This window comes from Sus scrofa, chromosome 9 (assembly GCF_054392235.1).
Source record: "Sus scrofa isolate SSC_HxYL_T2T_F1_AM1 chromosome 9, Sscrofa_HxYL_maternal_Yorkshire_Landrace_v2.0, whole genome shotgun sequence".
NCBI lineage: Eukaryota > Metazoa > Chordata > Mammalia > Artiodactyla > Suidae > Sus > Sus scrofa.
Window position 1 is genome coordinate 76,723,583 of NC_139391.1, and position 25,976 is coordinate 76,749,558.

The 25,976-nt window shown below is 39.8% G+C and overlaps 2 protein-coding genes and 1 long non-coding RNA gene across 35 annotated transcripts in view; 2 read left to right on the forward strand and 1 right to left on the reverse strand.

Annotated features, from left to right (window-relative positions):
* Positions 1–605, forward strand: part of AKAP9 (A-kinase anchoring protein 9) — a 159,263-nt gene extending 158,658 nt beyond the window's left edge. For 29 of the 30 annotated variants that reach the window (XM_084974549.1, XM_021102178.2, XM_021102180.2 and 26 more), the window contains one exon: positions 59–602. In XM_084974549.1, the coding sequence (XP_084830675.1) occupies positions 59–93 (35 nt within the window). In that variant the 3' untranslated portion in view covers positions 94–602. 30 annotated transcript variants of the gene reach the window in all.
* Positions 606–3,212: 2,607 nt separating this feature from the next.
* CYP51A1 (cytochrome P450 family 51 subfamily A member 1) lies at positions 3,213–25,257 on the reverse strand. Of its 4 annotated transcripts, none has more exons than XM_005667584.4 (10): positions 25,173–25,257; positions 22,522–22,620; positions 18,077–18,253; positions 16,361–16,487; positions 14,221–14,395; positions 11,875–11,994; positions 11,295–11,490; positions 9,856–9,951; positions 8,858–9,026; positions 3,213–4,151 (listed from the first exon to the last, which is right to left on the reverse strand). In XM_005667584.4, exons 3-10 carry the CDS (start codon positions 18,227–18,229, stop codon positions 3,973–3,975), a joined length of 1,215 nt encoding a protein of 404 aa, XP_005667641.1. In that variant the 5' UTR covers positions 18,230–18,253; positions 22,522–22,620; positions 25,173–25,257; the 3' UTR covers positions 3,213–3,972. The 4 variants fall into 4 exon arrangements, with proteins under 4 accessions (XP_005667641.1, XP_005667640.1, XP_084830782.1 ...); XM_005667583.4 differs by having other exon boundaries at positions 25,119–25,257; XM_084974656.1 differs by lacking the exon at positions 25,173–25,257 and adding an exon at positions 23,937–25,017 and having other exon boundaries at positions 22,522–23,341.
* A 129-nt stretch (positions 25,258–25,386) lies between these two features.
* Positions 25,387–25,976, forward strand: part of LOC102158687 (uncharacterized) — an 86,610-nt gene continuing 86,020 nt past the window's right edge. Inside the window, exon 1 of the long non-coding RNA XR_014815772.1 lies at positions 25,387–25,498. This is a non-coding gene — a long non-coding RNA (uncharacterized LOC102158687). The remainder of the gene's footprint in view (positions 25,499–25,976) is intronic.

The window sequence follows — 25,976 nt, forward strand, 5'->3', positions numbered from 1 at the left end:
TCTGATTTAAGTCACAATCTCATTGAAATCACTGAAGTATCCTATTTCTATGTTACAGGTTCAACTCAGTTTCATGCTGGCATGAGAAGATAATCCTTTGAAACATGAATCAAAGTGATTTTAAACAAATTCCCTTTTGTAAATCAATGGTTCTTTTGTGCTTTTGTATTGTGGATATTCACCGGGACCAATACAAACACAGCTTATGATTGTATACAAATCCCTTGCCAGCACATGAAAACAAACTGGATTCTGTACATATAAGCATTGTGTATGTATTCATGCACAATAATCATCAAATTACATGTATATTTGTGGAATGCTAATTTAAATGATTAAATTATAAACCTTGTGTATTTATCAAATGGGTGAAAAGATTAAACTTTTGCGCATTATGATACTGTTGAATGTGTAGCTCGAGGTGTCCTGCACTTTTCTTATAAGGCTACTGAAGTTACATGTTACTGCCTAATATATTTGCTACTGGTGATAAAGACAGATAATATCACTTGTAGAGACCTATTTTTGTATAATGGTAGAAGTTTTGGATTTTATGGGGTATTTTGTCAAGTACTGAAATAAAAATGACTTCACCATTTTAACTACACTGTATTTGAACCTTTTTTTGTTTTCATTTTTTTGGTTTTTAGGGCCACACCCACAGCATATGTAAGTTCCCAGGCTAGGGGCTGAATCAGAGCTACAGCTGCTGGCCTGCACCACAGCCACAGCAACACCAGATCTGAGCTGCGTCTGCCACCTACACCACAGCTCATAGCAACGGCTGGATCCTTAACCCACTGAACAAGGTCAAGGATCAATCCCACATCCTCATGGATACTAGTCAGGTTTGTTTCCAGTGTGCCATAATGGAAACTCCTGAACCTTCATTTTTAAGCCACAGTTCATGGTGCATGTCTTATTAGTCTGTTCAGGTCACCATAACAAAATACCATAGCCCGGGTGGCTTACAAAAACAGCAGAGATTTCTCACTGTTTTGGAGGCTAGGGAAATCCAAAATCAAAACACAGCAAATTTGATGTCTGGAGAGAGCCTGCTTTCTGACTTCCTAACTGCCGTCTTCCTGCTCTGTCCTCACATGGCAGAGGGGCAGGGTGCTCTCCCAGGCTCTTTTGTGAGGGCATTAATCCCATTTGTGAGAGATCCACCCCCAAGACTAATCACCTCTTGAAGGCCCCACTTCCAAATACCAACATATTGGGTGTTAGGTTCCAACATAGGAATTTGGAGAGACATCTCATTATTTATCTCAAGTATGTAGGACCTAGAGATTCAGAAATTTGCCCTGATTTTAGAATTGCCTACTATTGGGATTTTTCTCTCCCCACACTGAGGAAGAGTTTTTCTGTGTGCCTTCCTATCAACTTTAAGTCTACATACAGTGTTTTTTAGAAGCTGTATTAGTATTTTCATGATTAATCCACATTTGCCTTACTACGTTAGGGTTACTTGTATCCAAAGCTATGTCTTCACAAAGCCCTGCCCGCTAAGATGATGTGGAAATCATTTAATTCAAAGAATCTTCTGTTAACCACAGCGTAGCAGAATTAAGCAGTATTCTTGCTGTCTAATAGAAATTCAGAGTGAGGTGCTCTCACAGATATAATACACATCTCTATGTTACTTCTTAAGTAGCGCCCTCCCTGATAACATGGCCATCACTGAAACAGCAAGACAAATAGTATCTGATGCTTATTTCTGGAGGATTTTGTCTTAGCATTAGATATTCTATGATTTATACCAACACAAACATATTAGCAGCTGAATTCCAATTGGAGGACTTCTAAAAGTACTATATTCTAAGACCTTGGTTGAAGTGGGAAGGTTGTGAGTAAAAAGCTTTTTTTTAGCTAAGCATAGCCTCCCATTCAGGATGATTCTGCGCTAGGAGAGAATGAAAAAAGAGCAGACAGAGAAGCCTCTGCTCTGATCAGTCCCATTTCACTCCCATGGTTTGACCATCAGTCTCCTTATGACATTAGATTTCTGCAGTGAAACTTATTAATGCTTCTTAAATTAGTCTGATTAAAAACTGAATCTATTAAAGTCTTAAAACTCTACTCACTAAACACAGACTAAACACCACAGTGTTTTAACCCTTTTGTGCCAGGATGTTCTCTAGCAGTCTTGTCAAACCAGAATCCCTTCTCAGAGTAATGCTGACATAAATAATACAGACGTAAAATATATGGGATTGCCAGGGAAACCAGTTATTTAGAAAGAGACTTTATAAATTTTCTGTGGTGAGAAAAGAAAGAAGATGTAGCAGATCCAATAACTACTATAATTTCAAAGCAGTGATGAGAGTTAAAGATACTTCCAAGAGATCTGCAGCATCTATCAAAGTATCTGTGGTTTCTGTTCACAAACCACGGATACTGCTAATGCAGCTGCCTAAATTCATAAAGAAAATGTTACAGTTTGAAATTAGGACAAATGAAGATGGAACATCATGCAAGTTCCTAGATTCCTGAATTCTACTCATTGAAGTACACACTTTACAATTTGTGTGAACAGAATAACTTCTCAAAGATAATTTCAGTGTGAAAAGCTCAACACAGATTTTGCCTTCTCAAGTTAGAGTTTAACGTGAGTTCTCTAGCCTTTTATACAAAACTGTAATATATGTAAGGGGAAATACATTTGCCTCACCTAGTAATAATAGACTATGTGGTCAAATTATGGGTATCATATAGTCAGGTCCCCAGTAATAACTTTTTTTCTTTTTACAGCTGCAGCTACGGCATATGGAAGTTCCCAGGCTAGTAATCAAATCGGAGCTGCAGGTGAGGCCACGGCCACAGCCGCAACCATGCTAGATTTGAGCCACATCTGCGGCCTATGCCGTAGCTTGTGGCAACACCGGATCTTTAAATCACTGAGTGAGGCCACATCCTCATGGACACTATTCTGGGTTTATAACTTGCTGTGCCACAACAGGAACTCCCCCTAGTTATGATTTAAGCTGATTCTTGAACATAGGTGTCATAGAATTTGACTAGTGATACACTCCAAAGGCTGCTACTTTGCATTTCTCTTAAAGCCAGAGTTCCCTGATCTCAGATTTTGTATTTAAAAAGGAAAAAAACAAAAAGATTGTTAACCCAAATTAACCTAACTAGTAACAGACATCCCCTTATTAGATTCTGGAGAGGAAGCAGAAATCACCTCGAGCCAAGGAGAACAAAACTTATCCCTCAAGGACTTTATTTTGGACTTGCACATGGATGCAACCATGTGGAGCGATTACCAGGCAGATAAATGTGTAAGATTTAGTAATTAGATCAAGTTACAAGAGCAGTCTTTATTATTTTGTAGGAAAGTTAATTAAGTCATTGTCATAGATCTTTCTTCAGATTCCTACAGACAGTGCTTTTAGTTAAAATCTCAAAGGACATATTTTCCTACAACATAGCCCCATCATTAAGGATCATCATGTCAAAACAATAGGATTCTCTCATCCAAGGCTCTAACTGTGGGTTTATTCCCTTCCCACTCATCGTTAAACACAACATTACCCAGTAAATGAATAAATAACCTAAGACTTCCAAAGAGTTTACTGGGCTTTTATACTTGCAGATCTAGGCCAAGATCTGAACACTCTGAATTTACTTGCTAAGAGCTATGTATATGGTCTTTAATACCTGGAAATTGTGTTATTTACACTCTGCCAATTGTCAAAGATCCCCTCCATAAACTAATGAGCTTGATTTCCTTACATAAAACATATGTAATAACCAATATAAAACTATTAGGAAATTTCTAGAAGGCCATTAGATTTTATGGAACCATTCAGTTAAAATACAAAAACCCTAAGTTGAGCTGGCTGTCTTTTAAAATTACACACTCACAAAGAGAATACACTGGGAGGTGTTGCATAAACATTCTCTTCAATGCTTTTGCAGTTTACAATGATGTTTCTTTCACACTTTAGTTCCTTGCAGCCTTTTTCACTTTGATCTTCGTTTGTATCGGATAACTGGGTTTTCAGGGGTGTGAATCATGGTTGTATAATTCACAGTGGGAAAATATCCATCAATGAGATCAAATTCATATAAACGAAGCATAGTGGACCAAATTGTCTTGATTTGAACATAGGCAAAATTCTCCCCAATACAACGATGACGCCCTATAAAGAAGAAAAAAAAAAGTTTTCATTAAGATCAGCTTAAATTCTTTCTCATATCTCTTAGGCTGGAGGGGTAAAATTTGTTTATTCACAGTTAAGGTGAACAACAGACATACACACATTATAGCAAAAAGATGACGTTTTCACAAGAATGTAAATAATAAAAATCTCAAGAGATTTCTGTATCTTTAATTTTTACTTTATATTGGAGTATAGTTGATTTGCAACCTTGTGTTAGTTTCAGTTGTACAGCAAAGTGATTCAGTTATACATACGTCCATCTTTTTCAGATTCTTTGCCCATATAAGTGATTATATTGAGTAGAGGTCCTTGTTGACTTTCTATTTTATATATAGTAGTATGTATATGTTAATCCCAAATTCCTACTTTATTCCTCCACACCACGTTTCCCCTTTGGTAACCATTAAGTTGGTTTTCCAAGTCTGTGAGTCCATTTCTGTTGCTATCATTTTTATTAGATTCCACATATAAGTGACATCATATATTATGTATGTATATCATCTATTTCTCTTAGTATGATAATCCCTAAGTCCAACCATGTTGCTGCAAATGGCATTACTTGTTTTTTAAGGCTGTGTAATAATATTCCATTCCAACCTCCTCTTTATCCATTACTGTCAATGGTCATTTAGGCTGTTTCCATGTTTTGGCGATTGTAAATAGGACTGCAGTGAACACTGGGGTGCATTTCTCCTTTTGAGTTATTGTTTTCTCCAGATAGGTGCCTAGGAATGGGATTGCTGGATCACAGGGTATTTCTATTTTTAGTTTTTTAAGGCATCTCCATAGTGTTGTACATATTTACATTCCCACCAACAGTATAGGAGGTTTCTCCACACCCTTCTCAGCATTTATTGTTTATAGACTTTTTGATGATGGCCATACTGACCAGTGTGAGGTGATATCTCATTGTAGGTTTGAACTACATTTCTCTATGATGCTGAGCATCTGTTCATGTGCTTTTTTGGCCATCTGTCTGTTTTTGGAGGAATATCTGTTTAGACCTCCTAAACATTCTTTGATTGGGTTGTTTTTGGATATTGAGCTACATGAGCTCTTCAAATATTTGAGATTAATCCCTTGCCAGTCACTTCATTTACAAATATCATTTCCCATTTTGTCAGTTATCTTTTTGTTTGGTTTATGGTTTCCTTTGTGGTGCAAAAGCTTTAAAGTTTGACTAGGTCCCATTTGTTTATTTTTGTTTTTATTGACATTACTCTAAAAGGTGGTTCCAAAAACAGACTGCTGCAATTTATGTCAAAGAGTGTTCTGCCTGTTTTCTATAAGAGTTTTATAGTATTCAATCTTATATTTAGATCCTTAATCCTTTTTTTTTTCTTTTTATGGCCACACCTGCAGCATATGGAAGTTCCTGAGCTAGGGGTGGAATCAGAGCTGCAGCTGAGGTCTATTACCACAGCCATGGCAACACTGGATCTGAGCTGAATCTGTGACCTACACAGCAGCTTGTGGCAACACCAGGTCCTTAACCCACTGAGGCCAGGATCAAACACAAATACTCACAGAAACAACACTGGGTCCTTAACACGCTAAGCCACAACAGGAATGCCTCTTTAATCCATTTTGGTGTTAGAGAATGTTCTGATTTCATCCTTTTATGTTTAGCTGTCCAGTTTTCCTGACACCATTTATTGAAGAGACTGACTTTTTCTCCATTGTATATATTCTTGCTGCCTCTGTCGTAGATTAATTGACTATATGTGTGGGTTTATTTCTGTTTCATTTAGCTGTATGTCTGTTTTTGTGCCAATACCGTATTGTTTTGATGACTGTAGCTTTGTAGCCAAGAGATCTTTAACATCCAGTATTATTAGGGGAAACAGCTGATTTTTCCAAAATTTTTTTTGAAAGCTAACATGTGTCTAGGTAAAATATTTGTAAGGTTTGAAACATATGATGGTAATCTAGTTTGGAAATACACTAGAACATTTTTATATCCTAAGAGAGCCATAATTAAGAGTTAATATGAATCTTCCAATCAAAACTTTAAATACTATTACAGAAATAAATAAATAAATAAATACCATTACAGATGATAATAGAAGAAAAAGGAATGTAAAGAACCAAAAATAGCAACCATGTCAAAATTTAAAAGGTCTCATGTGTAAAAACTGACAAGTTGATTCTGAAATGCCTATGGAAATGCAGAGGATTGTGCAATATCCAAATGGATCTTGAAAGAATCAAGCTGGAAGACTTAAACTGACTTCAAATCTGACTTCACTACTAAAAGTATGGCAACTATGATAATTTGGTTTGTAATGAGAAGTATGTATTTAGTCTTCCATTCTTGGCACAGAGCTCCTCAAATCTTTAGCCTAAATGAAAAGACCAATAAAGGTCAAAGAAGAAAAGACCCTTTTGTTACTCCTAACAAACCCCTTTCACCCACACTTGAGTTTGCTTATAAGGTGACTTTTGGCTGCCAGGGGAACCAACCACATGGTTAGAAGTTTAAAACTGTCTGGAGTTCCTGTCATGGCTCAGCGGTTAATGTACCCAACTAGCATCCATGAGGACGCAGATTCGATCCCTGGCCTTGCTCAGTGGGTTGAGAATCCGGCCTTGCCATGAGCTGAGGTAAAGTTTGCAGACATGGCTCAGATCCCGCGTTGCTGTGGCTGTAGCAGAGGCCACGGCTATAGGGCCGATTCAACCCTTAGCCTAGGAACCTCCATATGCCCCAGGTGCAGCCCTAAAATAGCAAAAAATTAAAATAAAAGTAATAAAAAGCTTTCTGCAGTACACCCTTGACCTCCAGGAGAGAGAAGGGTTGGATGCTGAATTAATCAACAATGACCAATTATCAAGTGATTTAACCAATGTGCCTATGTAATGAAGCTCCAAAAAAATCCCTAAAGAAGTAAGGGTAGGGACAGTGTTGAGAAAGCCTCGAGGTTAGTAAACTTTTGGAGGTGCTGGGAGGGTGCCATACCCAGAGAGGGCAATAGAAGCTCTTCCTTCTACTTTGCCCTAGGCTTCTCTTCAAGCAGGCTGTTCTTTTTTTTTTTTTTTTTTTTTTTCATCTTTTTGCCTTTTCTAGGGCTGCTCCCACGGCACATGGAGGTTCCCAGGCCAGGGGTCCAATCAGAGTTCCAGCTGCCAGCCTACACCAGAGCCACAGCAATGTGGGATCCGAGCCGCGTCTGCAACCTGCACCACAGCTCACGGCAACGCCAGATCCTCAACCCACTGAGCAAGGCCAGGGATCGAATCCGCAACCTCATGGTTCCTAGTCGGATCCGCCAACCACAGCGCCACGACAGGAACTCCCAATCAGGCTATTCTTGAGTTATATAATTTTACAGTAAACCAGTAATCTAGCAAACTGTTTTCTAAATTCTGTGAGCCATTCTAACAAATTATGGAACCCCAAGGAGGAGATCTAGAGAACCTCAAGTTTATAGTCATTTAGTCAGAACAGGTGACAACCTAAATTTGCAACTGGCATCTAAAGGGGTGGGGGACATTCTTGTGGGACTGAGCCCTTAACCCATGGGGTCTTCACTAACCCAGGTAGAAGCCAGGTAACTGTCAGCTTAGAAATGATTCTTCTCTGGGGCAGAATTTGGACTAGAGAATTCTCCCTTCCAACTGCTTGAACAATCTATCACTTTTCATCATATTTATATCATATACCGTATTACTGAATTTCATTACGAAGCAGTTATTAAAATCTGAAATTCCCGAAGGACTTTATACTTTTCTTTATATGTGCAACAGTTTGACCATTACAAAAAAAAATTCATGTCATTTAAATGACCTCTTTGGAAAGATCAAATAGAATGTAGTTTAATCTGTAGAAAGTACCACTGAATAGAGAAACTGTTGGAGGAACAAGGGTCTGCCTGCATTATTTTAGGATGTTAACTGAAATGCAAAGGTTTGTAAACCTATGCACAACCTGCCCAAATCTAAAGGATACAGACAGAGAACCAAAATGTTCACTAACAATCCAGAAAAACTTCCACCTTTTGCTCTTCACTGAAATGCTGACAATCTCTTACCATATTTAGCCTGCAATCATTGCCTTAATAGGAGTTCCTGTCGTGGCTCAGTGGTTAACGAATCCGACTAGGAACCGTGAGGTTGCGGGTTCAATCCCTGGCCTTGCTCAGTGGGTTAATGATCCGGTGTTGCCGTGAGCTGTGGTGTAGGTTGCAGACGTGGCTGGGATCCCACGTTGCTGTGGCTCTGGCATAGGCCGGTGGCTACAACTCCGATTAGACCCCTAGCCTGGGAACCTCCATATGCCGCGGGAGTACCCTAGAAAAGAAAGACACACACACACACAAAAATTGCCTTAATGGTGTGCTAACTCTGGTGGTTCTTTAAAACAGAATTCACAAAGAACTTTAAATACTGTTATCAGGCAAAACAAGGTGGACTATAAAAATTAGAACTGATAAAACTAGATATATTAGAAGGAAATAAAATGTTGTACAAAGGATTCACAGAATTATTCCTTTCGTACAGATATTTTTTCCACCCTGCAAAGATTACTCTCCTACAGATGTTTTTATACTCCTACAGATGTTTGCAGGAATGTCCCTATGAGGAAATGGAAAGACATTTGTACATAAAAGTCACAAGGATTATTTTGACAGGCACAAATATGTTTTCAGAACAAACACTTCAAATGTAAAATGTTACCATCTTACCAGCTCCAAATGGCACATAGGCAAACTTCTCTCCTGATGCTGGATTGTCCTGTAAGTAGCGATCAGGATTAAAGTCCAGTCGTTCTACCCATGAGTCTTTAAGTCTTTGATTGACAGTGGGAGAAACACACACCTGATGTCCTGGAGGAATAGTGTACCCTGCCACAGTCTACAAATGAAAGCAACACATTCAATAGGTAATTTTAAAAATACTAAATAATCAGGTCATTGTGTAACAAAGCATTAATACACATGAAATATACATGTACTTTAAAACTGGCCAGATGATAGGCCAGTTGGAAATTATTTTAACTCAAAATGATCTCCAAATGACAGACATTGGGTTCGAAGTCTATACACAAAGTTTAAAGAGTGACAATGCCTTGGGGTTAGAGGTGGGATTTTCAAGGAGTTTTGCACAATCCAATTTACACATTTCCACACTGTTAGAATTTTTTTTTTTCTTTTTTGTCTTTTTGCTATTTCTTGGGCCGCTCCTGCAGCACATGGAGGCTCCCAGGCTAGGGGTCCAATCGGAGCTGTAGCCACCCGCCTACGCCAGAGCCACAGCAACACAGGATCCGAGCCTCGTCTGCAACCTACACCACAGCTCACGGCAACGCCGGATCGCTAACCCACTGAGCAAGGGCAGGGACCGAACCCACAACCTCATGGTTCCTAGTCGGATTCGTTAACCGCTGCGCCACGACGGGAACTCCAGAATTTTTTTTACAATACATAATGTTATTCTTAAAACCAAGAAAAAAATATACTATTTTAAAAACCCTAATTGTGAAATAAAAATGTGAGGAACAGATTAGCATAATATACCATCTGTAATTATGTAAAGATGTTTATGTATTTTGAAAATGTAAAGCTGAAAATTATGTAGAAGTGATTATTCTACTTTTTTAATTTCAAAAATTCATGTTACAATATTTCTTTTTGACAAATAAAAACTGAGGGCACAGAGGAGGAGATCTAGCCAGGAGACTTACCTGAGGAGTTTTAGCCATTCTCATCATGGTCATTATCGGAGGTCGAAGTCTTAACGTTTCTTTTATGCAGCGATCAAGTAAGTTTAGATCCTTGAGCTAAAAAGAGAAAACATTTCCTGAGTTTTACAAATATTTAACATATTTCAATAGTATACAAATCGGTTCAGAGTTTATTAGTGTCCATGGTCAGCAAGGAAAAAGAAAGCAAGATAAGAGATCACTCCTGAAGAATGGCATGGTAGGGACCTGCCAAAATTCACTTAACTGAAAGAATGAAAACATGAGCAAAAATCATCAATGTCAGCTTTTTTAAAACCTATACACAAATGTTTAGAACAGCATTGTTCATAACAGCCAGAAGGTGAAAACAACCCACATGTCCATCAACTGATGAACAGATAAATAAATGTGGTATAGCCATATGGTAGAAAATTACTTGGCAATAAAAAAGACTGAAGTACTGATACATGCTATGACATGGATTAACCTTGAAAACATGCTAAGTGAAAGAAACCAGTCATAAAAGACCACGTATTGTAGGATTATATTCATATGAAATATCCAGAATAGGTAAAGCCATAGAAATAAAACACAGATTAGTGGTTGCCAGGAACAGGGGGAAATGGAGCCTAACTGCTAATGGGTATTGCTCACTTCTGGGAGTGATATAACTGTCCTAAAATGAAATTGTGATGATGGTCTCATAATTGAATATATTTTTAAAAACCAGTGAATTATATTTAAGAAGGTGGATTTTACAGTATTTGAATTATATACCAGTTAAGCTATCACTTTAAAAGTTACTAAAATCGGGATTGAAAGAGCAGACATTGCTATTGATCTAATAGAAATAAAAAAGATGAAAAGAGAATACTTTAACCATTGCATGCCAACCAATTAGGTAACTTAGATAAATAGACAAATTCCTAGAAAGACACAAACTGCCAAAGCTGACTCAAAAAGAAACAGAACATATGAGCAGATCTGTAACAAGTGAAGACATCGAACTAGTAATCAGAAAACTTCCCACAAAGAAAGCACAGACTGAGATGTCTTCACTGGTGACTTCTACCAGACATGTAAGAAAGAAATAGCACCAATCTTTTGCAAAATCTTCTAAAAAATAAAAGGAGGGAACACTTCCAAACACATTCTCTGAGACCAATATTACTCTGATACCAAAATTTATCAAAGACATCAAAATAAAACCACAGACCAATATCTTTTACGAATACAGATGCAAAAATCATCAACAAAATACTAGCGAGCTGGATCCAGCATTAGGATATTCCAGGGAAGGCTGTGGGGAATTTCCTAAAAATTAAGAATCTAATTCATCTAATCTATAGTATAGAGAAAATTTCAAACTGTCCCCTTTAAAAATTAGCCACACATACTCAGTGTCATAAAGCAGCAACGAAACTGAAAATACAACAAACCTGGTCATAAGTTAATGGTGGCAGATCCTCTCCACAAACTGTTTTCTGTTCCAAATAACATTTTTCTTGAAGTGTTTTGTCTCTGGCCAAAAAGAAGCCCATCCAGGCACTGGTAGTTGAGGATGTGTGCTGCCCCGCCAAGAGCAGTCCAATAAGCATGCCGGCTACTTCATCATCTGTCAAAGGACGCCCATCCCTACAGAATGGACCACATACACAAACTGAATGTTGGGCAGATACAGTCCATGCCCCAGCCTTTATATAAAGGGTCATAATGAATTAATTTTTCTCTTGCATTTGCCTGTCACAAACCAGAACTTTTTTCCTTAAGGGAAAAAAGGCCAATACAAAATAGGATTTTGATAACAAAATACCTTATTGCAGTTTACTAGCAGACTTTTCACCATGTGCAGTTCTGGGATTCCAGTAAGGCACAGGATCCCAGTAATTTATGTCTCATCAAAGGTCACAGCTACTAATTTTGCCAGCATTATTACTTTTTAAATGGGCATGTTAGTTAACTATGTTTTAATGTGTAATTTCCTGCTTTAGCTTAGTATGTGATCTGAAGAGCTCTTACTTGTAAGTAGAATCTAGTAAGGTTTGGAGAATGTCATCAATTTTTTCTTCTGATTGTCTGCGTTTCTGGATTGCCTTATAGAAAATATTCTTGATCTCTCGATGTGCTCTGTCCCTGCGTCTGTAATTCAAACATTTGAAAATGACTTTAAATAATAAAGTAATACTTTAGGCATCAAATTGAGAAAGCTCAGAACAGAGAAAAAAAGGAAGCCATGAAAATCTTATATTGTTAGGAACTTCTAGGGCCCTTAAAGGCAGGAAATGTGTGTGTGTGGGGGGGGGTGTTTGGCTGGTTTTTGTTTTTGGTTTTTTCTTTTTTTTGGCTACAACATGCAGGGACTTGATATAGGATCAGAGTTCCCAGTGCCAAGTCCTAACCACTAGACCACCAAGGAACTACCAGGAAAAGTGTTTTAACACATATATCCCTGATTCTTAACATATTACGTATGTTCTAACTAAAGACCTAAAATAAGGATCAAATGATTTTTCCTTTATAACCATTTTCCAACTTAACAGAAAGCAGAATACTCTTTTACGTTAACATGAAATTCCAATTTTAACCAAGCTAATTCTTGAAACAGTCACTTTAGTTTTTCATAGGATTTAGGATTTGAATAAACCTAGGATCTAGGATTTAGGATCTAGGATCTATGAATTAGAATATGACCATAGCATATAGGATATGATTCGACTTTTCATTAAAATACTATTAGAATCACAAAGCAAATTTCAATTCCCCAAATTTTACCTTCATAACAGGGTGGTGCCCACTAAGTAAAACAGGTACTACAAGTGAATTACCCACTTTGACCTCCTGTGAGGGAGATGCGATCATCCTCCATTCACAGGTAACTGGATAAGGTCACACAGCTACGTGAGCAGTGGAGCTGAAATTTAAAACTAGGCAACCTGACTACCTAGCCTCCTCTTACCAAGCCTTCTAATAAAAATTGCTGCCTTCCTTCGTTTTGAGGACTGTTATTGAGGATCATCTGAGATGTGGCAGAAGAGAAGAAAATATTCAAGTTTAAGAGTAAGAACACAACAGAGCCAGGAAAACATAAGGCCTGTATATCAAAGTAAGTGAAATAACCTGGTTAAATCAGTTGGTTCAAGTAAGACAGAGCTGGGGCGTGAAAGGCCTATGGCACCAAACTCAGGAATTTCTGACTTCATCTAAGAGACAGGGAAGGTGGAAATGGAGTCGGTCCACATTTGTAGAGAACCCCCTGTGGCCAAGGGCTATGCCGGATGTTTTAACATAATATGGATGAAAGCATTTGGGAAACTTACAAATATATAAGGTATTATGAGTTCCAGAGAACACTCCTGGCTTTCCCTTTTACTCCCACTCCTGTTTATTCTATAATTAGATAGAAGTAAGGGGCATAGAAGGAAAAAGGGAGTAACTCCAATTTAACTCATTTTTCACTTGAACAAAAATGAATCAACAAAGATTTTGTTGTTGTTTTCTTTTCTGTTTTTTTAATGGCTGCACCCAGAGCATATGGAGTTCCCGGGCAAGGAGTTGAATCTGAGCCTCAGCTGCAACTTCCACTGAAGGCAGCAATGCCAGATATAGTCACACCTACAGCATATGGAAATTTCCGGGCTAGAGGTCAAATCAGGAGCTGCAGCTGCCAGCCTACACCACAATTTTTGGCACCACCGGATCCTTAACCACTGGGGGAGGCCAGGGATCAAACCCGCATCCTCACAGATACTAGCTGCATTCGTTACTGCTGAGCCACAATGGGAACTCCTGCAATCAGATTCTTAACTCACTATGCCACAGTGGAAACTCCCACTTTTTTGGGGGGAGGGGTATATGGCAATTTAATACTATTAAACATTACAACGGAGAGCCTACTAATATGCAAGACACTAAGATATACGTCAAGTCCTATGAGCAATATTTCTTTGTTATCACAGATGATCACTGCCCTTAAGGAGCTCACAATAGAGCTGTCGAGGAGACAAAGAGAAAGATAAAGGTACTAATAACTTCAAAACAAATTTCATAATTTATTGCAAATTAGTCAAATATTTTCAAACAAGTGCTTAAAAGGCTTTAATACTTTTAGGTAAAGTTTAGAGAACTTCCAGAATATGAGGAATATGTGACATACTTAGGTTTTAAAATTAGAACAGATAGACAATAAATTACCTTTCTAATAAACTGAAATTTACCTTAAATGAGCTCACTATGTAAAGAAAACCTGTCTTGAATTCTTACAGAAGAATGGGAGCTCCCCCAATTTGGTTTTATATTTAATTTTTATCTTTGTTAACGCAAAGCATAGCAACACAACAGTCATTATATAAAGTTCTTTATCCATACCTGAAACTGGGCAAGGGAAGCCAGCCTGGTAAGAGCCAGGCTGCGTGGCTAAAACCACCATCCAAATCCGCATACAGTTGTGCCACCTTCTCGTTAAGCTGACTTCTGATTTCCTTTCCATGTAAACAATGGCTTGCTGTTAAAATTATGAGCTCAGAAAGAGCTTCAAACAAATCTGGAAGGAAAAGGCTCATTTCCATTATTATTGCCAAAATTCATTTGAAATGTTCTGTTTTCTTAGACACATAAAAGTACTGTGAAGGAAAATGAGAACAGAAACTTAACTTGCAACCAATAAGATCCTATGCATACCATCAAAAAGAAGCCTATAGACAGATCCGTGTCTACAACAAAGAGAGGCAAGAAACCAAAACACGGGAGGCACACCACCTCTTTGGACAGCCGAAATAGATTCCACAAAGGTATTAAACCTCACTTGAAATGATAAAATGAAGATAAAAATGAATGTGGCTGAGTTCCAGGTCACAGTATAAAAAGGCAGCAAAAAGGTTATGTAGCACACATGGGAACAGTAATGAAGTACTTCCCAAAGAACAGCAGTCCAAAGACTGAAGAATGGATTATTCCCCAGGTGAAAAGTGGGAAGGTCAGCACTAAAAACTGAAGTCTTGACCACATATAAAAGAAAACTGTAACTAATCACCAATATATCTAGTGTATCCCAACATTAGAGACAGTGGACCAAGCAAGCACATCTGGATGACACTTAAAAGTTATAAAAATTATCCAGTCAGTATCCTGTTCTTTAATTCCATGTTCACCAAATGAACTTTCAATTATCATTTGGCTTTCCAATTAGATTGCCAATAAAAAAAAGTTCAGCAAATATTCTAGTGTCCTTGGCACCATAATTCAATTGGACTTGGATTTATTCGGGTGGCATTCTAGGTTATACATCAGCTTCTTGTACAGTAGGAAATATGTCACATAAACTTTAGTGTATTAAAAAAAAAAAAAAAAAAAAAAAAAAAAAAAAAAAAACAGGTTTCTGGACCTTTTAAAGAAGTTGAAGACCAAACCCAGACTATGGTGACCCATACTTACTGCCCTGTGGGCAGAGGTTGCTTCCTGCTATGGGTATGACAACTGTCTCGGAAGGTAAGACCTACTACAGTCCAATATAAAAACTGGACTCACAGAACTATCCAAAGAATGTGAAGTTAAATTCAGTATATTCTCTATATAATGCAAGAAAGCATATAATACATTTTTTTAAGATTTCCATTAGCAGTGGCTAAAAAATCACACTTTTGGTGACAGCAAGCTTATGTATTTAAATTTCTTTTTTCTTGGAATAAATCATTCTCATACAATATTAGGAAAACAAGGTATTACATTTATAATTAAATCATTTAGACTTTTACTTGTCCACTGTAAGTTCAAAAAAAATTTTTCAGCATGTGAAAGTTCTCTGGCCAGGAATCACCTAAGCCCACATCATAGCAGCAACCCAAGCCATTGTATTGACAACACCAAATTCTTAAACCACTGCACCATAAGGGGACTCGAGGGGGTTCAAAATTTTTTTATTTTATAATCTTAAAATGACCTTGAATGAAACTTTTACATGCAGTTTACTTCAAAATTCAATCATGAATCATTTTTATATTATTTGTACAAAAGAGCTAAATGATATGCATGGGTTTTGGGGGGGTTTGTCTTTTTAGGGCTGCACCAGTGGCATATGGAAGTTTCCAGGCTAGGGGTCAAATTGGAGCTACAGCTGCCGGCCTACACCACAGCCACAGCAACGCCAGATCCAAGCTGCATCTGCAACCTATACCACAGCTCATGGCAATGCCAGGTCCCCAATCCACTGAGTGAGACCAGGGATTGAACCTTTGTCCTCATGGATACTAGTCCACTTTGTTAACTGTTGAGCCATGATGGGAACTCTGATATGCATGTTAATTAACCTATTTTAAGGTTTTGCTAAGTGAGCAGCAATAATCACTTCCTCTTGGATCATTTAACTCCATGACAATATAACGTGCATTAAATCTAAGGTGCTTTTACATATGTTGTATGTTTGCTTATTATACACAAACATTCTTAAAATTTCTAGTCATAGAAAAATAAAAATATTAGGACAAATGCAAAACCAAAACATTTCGCTTACTTCTTTCTCCACTTTCTCCCCAACTTTGAAAGTATTCCTTTGTTTCTTTTTCAATTATAGAAACATGCTGTCTAAAGTGGGCTATGTTAAGGCCACTTTTTAACATCTTCTTCTGCTCCAAGAAAACCTTCAAAATATTAAAGGTATATAAGCATTAAAACACAATTTTTTTTCACACAGGATTCATCTGTGTTATTACAATTCTTTAACACTCAAAGAAAGCAATCTTCCGAAAAACTGAAAATAAAAATAACTTTCTTAACTACACCAGATATGGGAAACCTAAAGCATCTACGCATATATCTGAAGATGTGATATGCAGGCCCAAGACAAATGGTAAATTACGAGCCCTACTTCCTGCCTTCCTTCCTATAATACTCACTTGCCCCACTTAGGACTCCAGGGCTCCCCCTTCCTATTCTGTCACCTTCCAGTCTTCCAGTCCAAACCAGAGGCTCACACCGTCTTGCAAGGGTCCATTATGCTTTGCTAATATGTTTATCCTCCTGCACATATTCTCCCATTTATTCCCAAACAAATATCATTTCTCATATTATCTTCCAGAAGTTTAATTAAACTGTAATACAGTCTGAATAAAATAAATTCACACTAAGACAACGAATGGTTCTAGCCTTTTGGGGCAGTTCTATTTTAAAAACCTGATCAGCTGTGTGGAAAAATGAATAGATAAAACCAACCAGAGGAACTGTCCAAGGCTCTTTTTTTTCTTTTGAAGCTTTACATTGAGTTAGTGTTGCTTTAATTGGGAGTCTATCAGCTTGCTGAATTTTTTTTTTTTTTTCCCACTTTTGGCTACCCTGCAGCATATGAAGTTCTGGGGCAAAGATCAGATCCAAGCAACAATCACAACTTAAGTCACAGCTGCAGCAACACCAGATCCTTAACCCACTGTGCCAGGTCAGGGTTCAAACCTGTGACTCAGGGCTCCCAAGATGCCGCCAATCCTGCTGTGCCACAGGTGGAACTCCCAAGGCTCTTGCTTTTGGCCTTGGAGAGAGCAGTTCATTCCTCCACACCTCCCCAGCCCCCAGAAGCGACATTTCATATTAGCATTCACCTGCTATATAGGGTACCAATGTGATACATTCACAGTCAGAGCCTACACCAACTAACTGGGGCTAATTATCTGATCTGTACTTTACATCAAATTGTAGCATTCTAATATTTGACTTTGGGGAAGGAAAGAAATCACACAAACTTCTAAATCCAACAATCTCTAGCCCCAAAGATCTCTTATACTAGAATTTCTTGTGGGAATAGGAAGGAAGGAGGCCATTCCGGTGGAATTTGTTTTTTCTTAGCCCCTCACATCAAATCCCAGTGTGCCACTGATTCCATTTCTTTGTACAGGAAGCCCTTTAAAATTGCTCAGCCCTGGAGTTCCCATCATGGCTCAGCAGAAACAAATCTGACTAGCACCCATGAGGATGCAGGTTCAATCCCTGGCCTAGCTCAGTGGGTTAAGGATCTGGAGTAAATAAATAAATAAAATTGCTCAGCCCATGCCAGCAACTATAAAACAAAATACCTATTCTTTGTCAGTTACCCATAGTTTTCTTTCTTTCAAATGTCTCATGATTCCTCAGATTTTTGAACCAAAGAATAACTGCTTCTCCATTTTCAGTATATAATATTATACTACTAGCTATAAATATCACAGTATAGATTTGGCTTTAAGATGACAGGGTCACTTACTGGATTAGGCACATCATATGCGACTCCCTTCCCAAACACAGGTGTTGTCAGGCGACTGTAGACATCTTCTGCATTCAAATCTTCATTTTTACTATTAAAAAGCAGTGCAGCGGCATCGCTCCCCAGAAGGTAGGTAAACGTTTTGCCCACCATGGTAAAACTAAATACAGGTCCGTACTAAAGAGAGAAAAGTATGCACAGTGATGTTACCCCAAATCCACTGTGCTAAGACCTCATCTCTAAATAATCAAATAATACAGTGCTGAAAATTAAAACATTCAGAAACCTTGCAATTCAATGCAAACCTTGCAATTCCATGCAGTCATCCCCAAATCTTTTTCCAAATTTATAATTATGTTCATCCAGTTGTAAATGAAATGTAAATAAAACCCTTTGTTTTTTTCACTATTTATATTGAAAATATTTTCTAACTTTTACACACACATCATATGTTAACTGTTCTATCCATTATGGGTGAAGTGTCTGTTTTTTACTTATTATAGATAATTATGTAATGAATATCTCTGAGAAGACAGATTTTTTTCTCCTTTGGTTAAAGATAAATTTATAGGAGTAGCCAAAGGAGATGACTTTCTGTACAATACTTGCTATGTGAAGACACCAGAAGTTCATTTAGTTACCAGTTTTACCACTATCTCACCAACACTGAATGATTTCATTTTTAATTTTTTGTTAATCTGGTTAGATGTCAAATGCTTTGCTTGGCAGTTTTCTGATTATCACTGAAGACTAGGCACTGGAGATACAATAATGAGCAAAAATACTGTCCCTGACTGAAACTTAGTCTATGGAAAAAGATACAACTTAATCAAATGGTCACATTAAGAAATGTACAAATGCAAATGTGCTAAGTACTACACAAAGGAAAGCAACACTGCAATGAGAGAAGTGATAAAAGGGATATTAAAAAGAGGAAGACACCTGAGCTGAGACCTGAAGGATGGGTAGCAGTTAACCTGATGGCTGAGCATTCACACAAGTTCTAAAGGTGACAGAAAGAGGGAAAGGATGAGATTAGGGCAGAGTCTGGTAGAACCTCATAAGCCATATTCAGGAAGTTTTATCCTTGCAAATAATGGAATGCAATGGAAGATTTCAAAGTGCATGGGAGGATTTCCCTCGTGACTCAGTGGTTAACAAACCCTACTAGCATCCATGAGGACACGGGTTCTATCCCTGGCCTCACTCAGTGGGTTAAGGATCCGGCATTGCCATGAGCTGTGGTGTAGGTCGCAGACGCAGCTCAGATCCTGCATTGCTGTGGCTCTAGTGTAGACCAGCAGCTACAGCTCCAAATGGACTCCTAGCCTGGGAACCTCCATATGCCATGGGTGTGGCCCTATAAAGACACAAAAGACAAAAAAATAAAAATAAAATAAAGTGCATGGGAGAGATGCTAATCTGTGCATATTTTAAAAGATCCCTCTGGCTGCTGCATAGAGAGGAGGGAGGGACAGGAGCTAAAGGAAAGCCAGAGGTCCAGTTAGAGCCTATGAGGGGAGCCTGTTGAAAGGACAGTGGAGAAAGAAGCAGATCAATACGGAATTACTGTGGAGAGAATCTGCAGACTTAACAACAGATTGAACAATGAAGAAGGAAGTATCAAGAATGAATCATAGGCTTCCAGTACATTGCAAAATTGGAAGAACAATAGTGAGAGAAGCGAATAGGACTGGCAGGATTGGAGACAGAAAAATCAAGAGTCAGACTTTAGAAAAATGTTGGATTTCAGATGCCTTTGGACAACTAAGAAAGAATCATGCGGGAGCTGAATATCCAGGTCTGAAGCTCAGAGGAGAGATCTGAACCAGACATTAATTTGGGTGTCCTCTACATCTGGCTAGTTACTGGAGCTGCAGGTAGAAATAAGACCATCTAGGAAAGAATAAAGGCCAAGGACCAAACCTCAGTGAACCCCAACAGTAAATGGCCAAGCGTGAGACTACAAATGCATTAGATAAGCAGTCAAAGAAGTAGAAGAAAAAGACAAGAGGAGCCAATTCAAGGAGGGAGAGTTCATCACTACAAATAGAGCTGAGAAGTCAAGTTCATTGGATTGGGCCAAGAATGGACTAAAGAATAAGTAGGAGGTGTGAAAATAGAGATTAGGTACAGACAACTCATTAACAGGGGAGAGATGTAAGAAGAGACTGAGTGGCCAAGAGAAGCTTTGGTCTTTTAAATGGGTGACCTTTGAGAACATTTCAGAGAAAATGGGAAAGATCCAGTTGAGAAAGTAGTCAACTATAGAGAGAAGAAATAATAGCAGAAGGTTCCTGAGACAAAAGAGTATTGTCTCCAGTAGAAGGCAATAGTATAATGAGATCAAGGTGACAGCAGAAAATGGGCTAGACCACAAGATTCTGGAGCCACACTGCCTAGGTTCAAATCCCAGCTCCTCTACATATTAGCTGTGACCCTGGTCCTACAGTCAGAGAAATTTACATTGCTGTGCTTAGGTTTCCCCCATCTATTAAATGAAAATAATAGCAGTAATAATGCCTACCTCACAGAACTTTTGTCAAGTACATATGTATTTATGATATATATACTATGACATATATAGACCTCATATCATCATATCTCACACACACATATGTAAAAAAGAATTCATTGGCCACCATAAACATTGTATATTTTCTATCATTATTATTATCATCATCATTAAAACCACAAACTTGAAAATCAGACTATGTATAAATCCTACTTTGGCCACTAGCTAGCAGTGAGTCCAAGAACAAATTATATAATTAGTTTCTCAGTTTTGTCATCTATAAAATGGATAAACCTGAAGGGATTTTTGTGGAGCTTCAGTGAGATATTCTATATAAAGCACTAAGTACTGCACAAAGTAAGTGTTTTACTGGGAATCTGAGGTTAATAGATGCAAACTATTGCCTTTGGAATGGATAAGCAATGAGATCCTGCTCTATAGCACTGGGAACTGTATCTAGTCACTTATGATGGAGCATGATGGAGGATAATGTGAGAAAAAGAAGGTGTGACTGGGTCACTTTGCTGTACAGTAGAAAACTGACAGAACACTGTAAACCAGCTATAACGGAAAAAATAAAAATCATTTAAAAAAAAGAGTTAGGCGTTCCCTTCATGGCTCAGTGGTTAATGAACCCGGCCAGGATCCGTGAGGATGTGGGTTCGATCCCTGGCCTCACTCAGTGGGTTAAGGATCTGGTGTCGCCATGAGCTATGGCGTAGGTTGCAGACACAGCTCAGATCTGGCATGGCTATGGCCATGGTGTAGGCCAGCAGCTACAGCTTCAATTCGACCCTTAGCCTGAGAACTTCCATGTGCCACGGGTATGGCCCTAAAATAGAAAAAAAAAATTATTAGTGTAATAGAAAAAAAGAGAATATGATTATATAAATAGGTTTGTATGTTTGAAATTAGGAACATGAGGGAGCTCCCACTGGATGGTATTTAATGACTCTTTAAAGAGGACACAAAGTCATCTGCTTTAATAGAAAGGTAGAAAGATTCAGAAGTTTTGAAAAGTGAAGGTTGAACAGGCAGTGAGATGAATGGGAAAGTAAGCCAACCACAGAAAGATAATAGGGTTGTTGAGCAGTGCTCAAACTTCATTCAAGGTAGGCAATCACGAAATTAGGAAAGACCTAATCTGGTACAAGGAAGGAAAAAATGACTATTAGGCTCCCTCCAACATTGGGGGTTTTACCAGGTAAAGCAGAACAAATAGTCAGGGGCAAGGAAATGTAAGGTATTGAATGACAGACCATGGTCCCAAAGTGGAAAAAGAAGAAACATAAAGAAAGAAGGCTGAGAGATCAAGAGAAAGGAAATGGGACAGTGGACTGGACACCCTAATGAGGTCAAAGAATGGTTATAAAGGAAGGAGTTGCACAGGATAAGCAGGAGAAGAAGTTGTGGTCTAAGAATATAGTGTCTAAATTAATACTGTGAGGTTAAACAGGTAAGAGTGAGAGCAAGTCCAAAGTGGGACTGTGGAGTAAATGGCTGAACTGGTATGAGAAAGCTCAGTGGGCAGAAGGGCAAAGCAGCTGAATGGCCACAGTGCTGTGAGCGTCATCCAACTGGAAGTCATGAAACACATGCAGAGCAGGTTAGCAAATTCCACAGATGCATGGTTAAGAAAAAGAAGGGTCCACCTATCAATTTTAACTATAATTAGTGAATAGAAAATTGAGGTCAGGGGTTTTTAAATCATAGTTTCCAGGACTAGATTTTCTCAGAGATCACCCCAGGAAATGGGAGATGCTAGGAGGGTTTCCAAGGCCCCTTCAGCTCTGAAACCAGACCACTCCAATTTTAGCTGTTTCCTACACTAGGGGTAAGCATAAGATTAACTTTTTTTTAATGTTCTGCCATTTAAAAGAAAATTGGGAAAGCACTAATTTCCTTTCCACTAATTATCTGAAAGACTTACCTTCTCATAAGCATTTTCTAGGAATTCAATTGGACTTTTCCCAAATGCTATAGCATGTCCAAGAAATGGAATTGGAGAGAAAATGTATGGTGGACTTTTCTGCAGGAAAAAACAAAAAAAAACCTTGCAGTTTACATTTCCTATTACAATATACCTAAGTTTACATGATAGGGAAAAAAAAAAAAAAAAGATAGCTTGTCCTTAATACTAAAGAGTTACCAAAAGATAAAGCAGCAAAAGTAACTTAACAGCCAAACTGCAAATACCTTAGGAGAGAGTAGCCACAGTAAAAAGAACAGAAAATCAAAACCTGGTGTAAGATAAATAACTAGACAAACACCAAGGCATTGCAATTATAAATGCTGAATACTTCCCAGGATATATTCAGTCTTGTTAGTGGCCACTAGGCAACATTCCTAACCATTAGCAGTAAGAAAACAGAAAAGTCAAACTATAGTTTCTTCACCACTTCTTCACCACTCTCAAATTCAGTCCCAGAATATTGCATAAAGAAGGTATGAGGAAAAAATAATTTGAGGTATAGAAAGAAGGGAAATGTTTAAGAAGCTACATTCATCAGTAAACAGAACACATCTCAGGCTTCTCTCAACAAATGAGCTAGGGAGCCCCCATCTTGGCGCAGTGGAAACGAATCTGACTAAAAACCATGAGGTTGTGGGTTTCATTCCTGGCCCTGCTCAGTGGGTTAAGGATCCAGCATTGCCGTGAGCTGTGGTGTGGGTCACAGATGCAGCTCAGATCTGGCGTTGCTGTGGCTGTGGCATAGGCCAGCAGCTATAGCTCCGATTAGACCCCTAGCCTGGGAACCTCCATATATTGCAGCTGTGGCCCTAAAATGACAAAAGACAAAAAAAAAAAAAAAAAAAAAAAGAGCTAGATTCACTGATTGTAAAGAGAGGAGCAGATCAGCTCTAGCAGGAACACCTTAGCACTTAAGGTATTTAAGATGCTCCAAAATGAGACTTGCAGATTATAACATGAAGTCTTCTGGAAATCAAACTTGCAATGCAGTCAAATGATAAAAAGGGACAGTATTCCACACATTACAAGGAGTCCAAAGAGTGAATTTGTAAGGAGCTCTACAAACTCACTCTTTAGACAATAGCAGCAATCTTAAAATATTAGGGAGTTCCCGTCGTGGCTCAGTGGTTAACAAATCTGACTATGAACCATGAAGTTGCCGATTCAATCCCTGCCCTTGCTGAGTGGGTTAAGGATCCGGCATTGCTGTGAGCTGTGGTGTAGGTCACAGACAGGGCTTGGATCCTGCGTTGCTGTGGCTCTGGCATAGGCCAGCAGCTACAGCTCAGATTCAACCCCTAGCCTGGGAACCTCCATATGCCCTTCCTTGGGTGTGGCCCTTAAAAAAAAAAGAAAAGAAAAGAAAAAGCTACCTGGTCAATGGTTTGTACATTCCATTGTCAGTAAAAGGGTAGTTTTAAAAGCTAGTTGGTGTTGGCTGGTTAAGGAAGCATTCATCAAATATATTAAGGACGTATGAAGCTAGTAGTCAATAAAGCCACTAAGTTAGAGAAATTGATATTAGCATTATAGGAAGATCCCTACAACACTCCAGCCACAGCCACTCAAATCAAACTGAACACATCCCCCTGGTACTGATGGAAATCGCCATAGGACACTATGCCACAGAAGGGTGGCCACCAGGACTGAAGCTGCCACTAATAACACCACCAGGACCTGCACTCCCCGGGGGCCAAAAACACCCCTTCAGCTGCCAGTAGAGCATCAAGACGCTCAGCGCCTCACCTGCTACGCCGGTCATGACCATTAGGACCACCGGTGCCTTGGCCAGCATAGCCATCACTACGACCAAAATCACGGTCACTTCGACCCCGGCCAGGACCAGACACGAGGCCACCACTATAAACACGACCCAGCACCAAGTCCAGCAAGGTCAAGGCAGTTGCCACCGCCAGCGCCAAGACAGTGCCACTGCCACCCTCCCCCGACCCCAGTCCCCAGCGCGCCCGCGGCCACTGCCCAGCCCAGCACCACCGCTGTCCCAGGCCCCCGTTAGCCCTTCGGCCGCCCTCATCGGAGCAGCTGCCCTCATTGGAGCGTCCCTCGCCTGAACCCCTAGGGGTGACGTACCGCTCCAGCCGGCAGTGGGGCCAGGTGGCCGATGGCTTGGCGGAACAGGTAAACTAAGATGAGCGTGAAGGCGCAGGCGAGGAGCAGACTGGATAGGAGATTGACGCCAGTTACCTGCTCCATCGCCTGCCCAAGCACCGACCCCCCAGCTTGCAGTAAGCCCAGCAACACCATCCCGGCCGCCACCCTCACGTCAGTTTGCTGGGGATTCTGGAGGCCGAGGTCGCCGCGGCTCCTCCGAAACCACTGAGGGAGACTAGCCAGCAGATGGGCGTCGGAAAGCGGCGCCGGCCCGCAAGCCCCCTGCTGAACCCAGCCGCACCCCCTACTGCCGGCTCCCTCACGCACCACCCTGTACGTCACAGGAGTGGGAGGGGCTTCCTATGCCCACGCCCCATAAATTGTACTTCGTGCCGCGGTCATCTCCTTACGCAGGAGAGAGGACCTGAAGAATAATGCTGCACCTGTCGCACGGGTGGTACAGAGACAGACCAGAATGTGGCCTAAGAGGAGATAACCTCAGAATCGCGGTCCACCCCAACTTGGGTGTGCTGGGTGCGGGGCGCCAGGTCACGCGACCGGGATGAGATGGGCGGAAGGATCTCAAGGCGAGGGTTGTGAAGGTGGGGCAGGGGGAGCGCGCTTCGTGATTGCACCGCGCGCGCGTGAGGTGATCTCGGCCTATGTCGCGTCAGCTGGGCGGGTGTCTGAAGCACCGCCCCTTGCCCGGGCGCGCGGACCCGCCACAGCCGAACCTGCTCCTGGGCTGCTTCCTGGGATTTGGGGGAGTCTCTACGTTTTATGAAAATGGAGTTTGTGAAAGACGCCGTCCAGACACTGAAAGGTGGGACATTTGATGTCAGTCCCACCTCACCCCGGGTAAAACCAGTCTGATAGATGTTCAAAAGCGCGCTTCAAGGTAACAAGTCTCGCTTGTTGAGTATTCTGCGTTATACAAAAACAGGTTTTCCGAACCAACTTTAATGTTCAAGGCCGTCGTCACCTATTTCAGGCAACATTTCCCAAGAACGACAATTATTCTAGCTTTTTAGGACCAGAAAGGTTTTTAAGCGGGAGTTAAATCCTATGATTACAGTCGAGCTGGTTTCATCCTCTCCTGTGGTTTCAAATGAACATGTATAGAAAATGACTGCCAAATGGAACCCTCCTTTTAGATGACTGTCACAGACTCCCGACCAGATTCGTTTCTTTATTTAATCAGCGTTAAGAGCTAGGTGTCGTGCTAGGCACTGAGGATTCGGCAGGGAGTGAGAAAACTCGGCAAGGCCCTCTTGGAAGAAGCGGTAATAGCTAATTGCCTG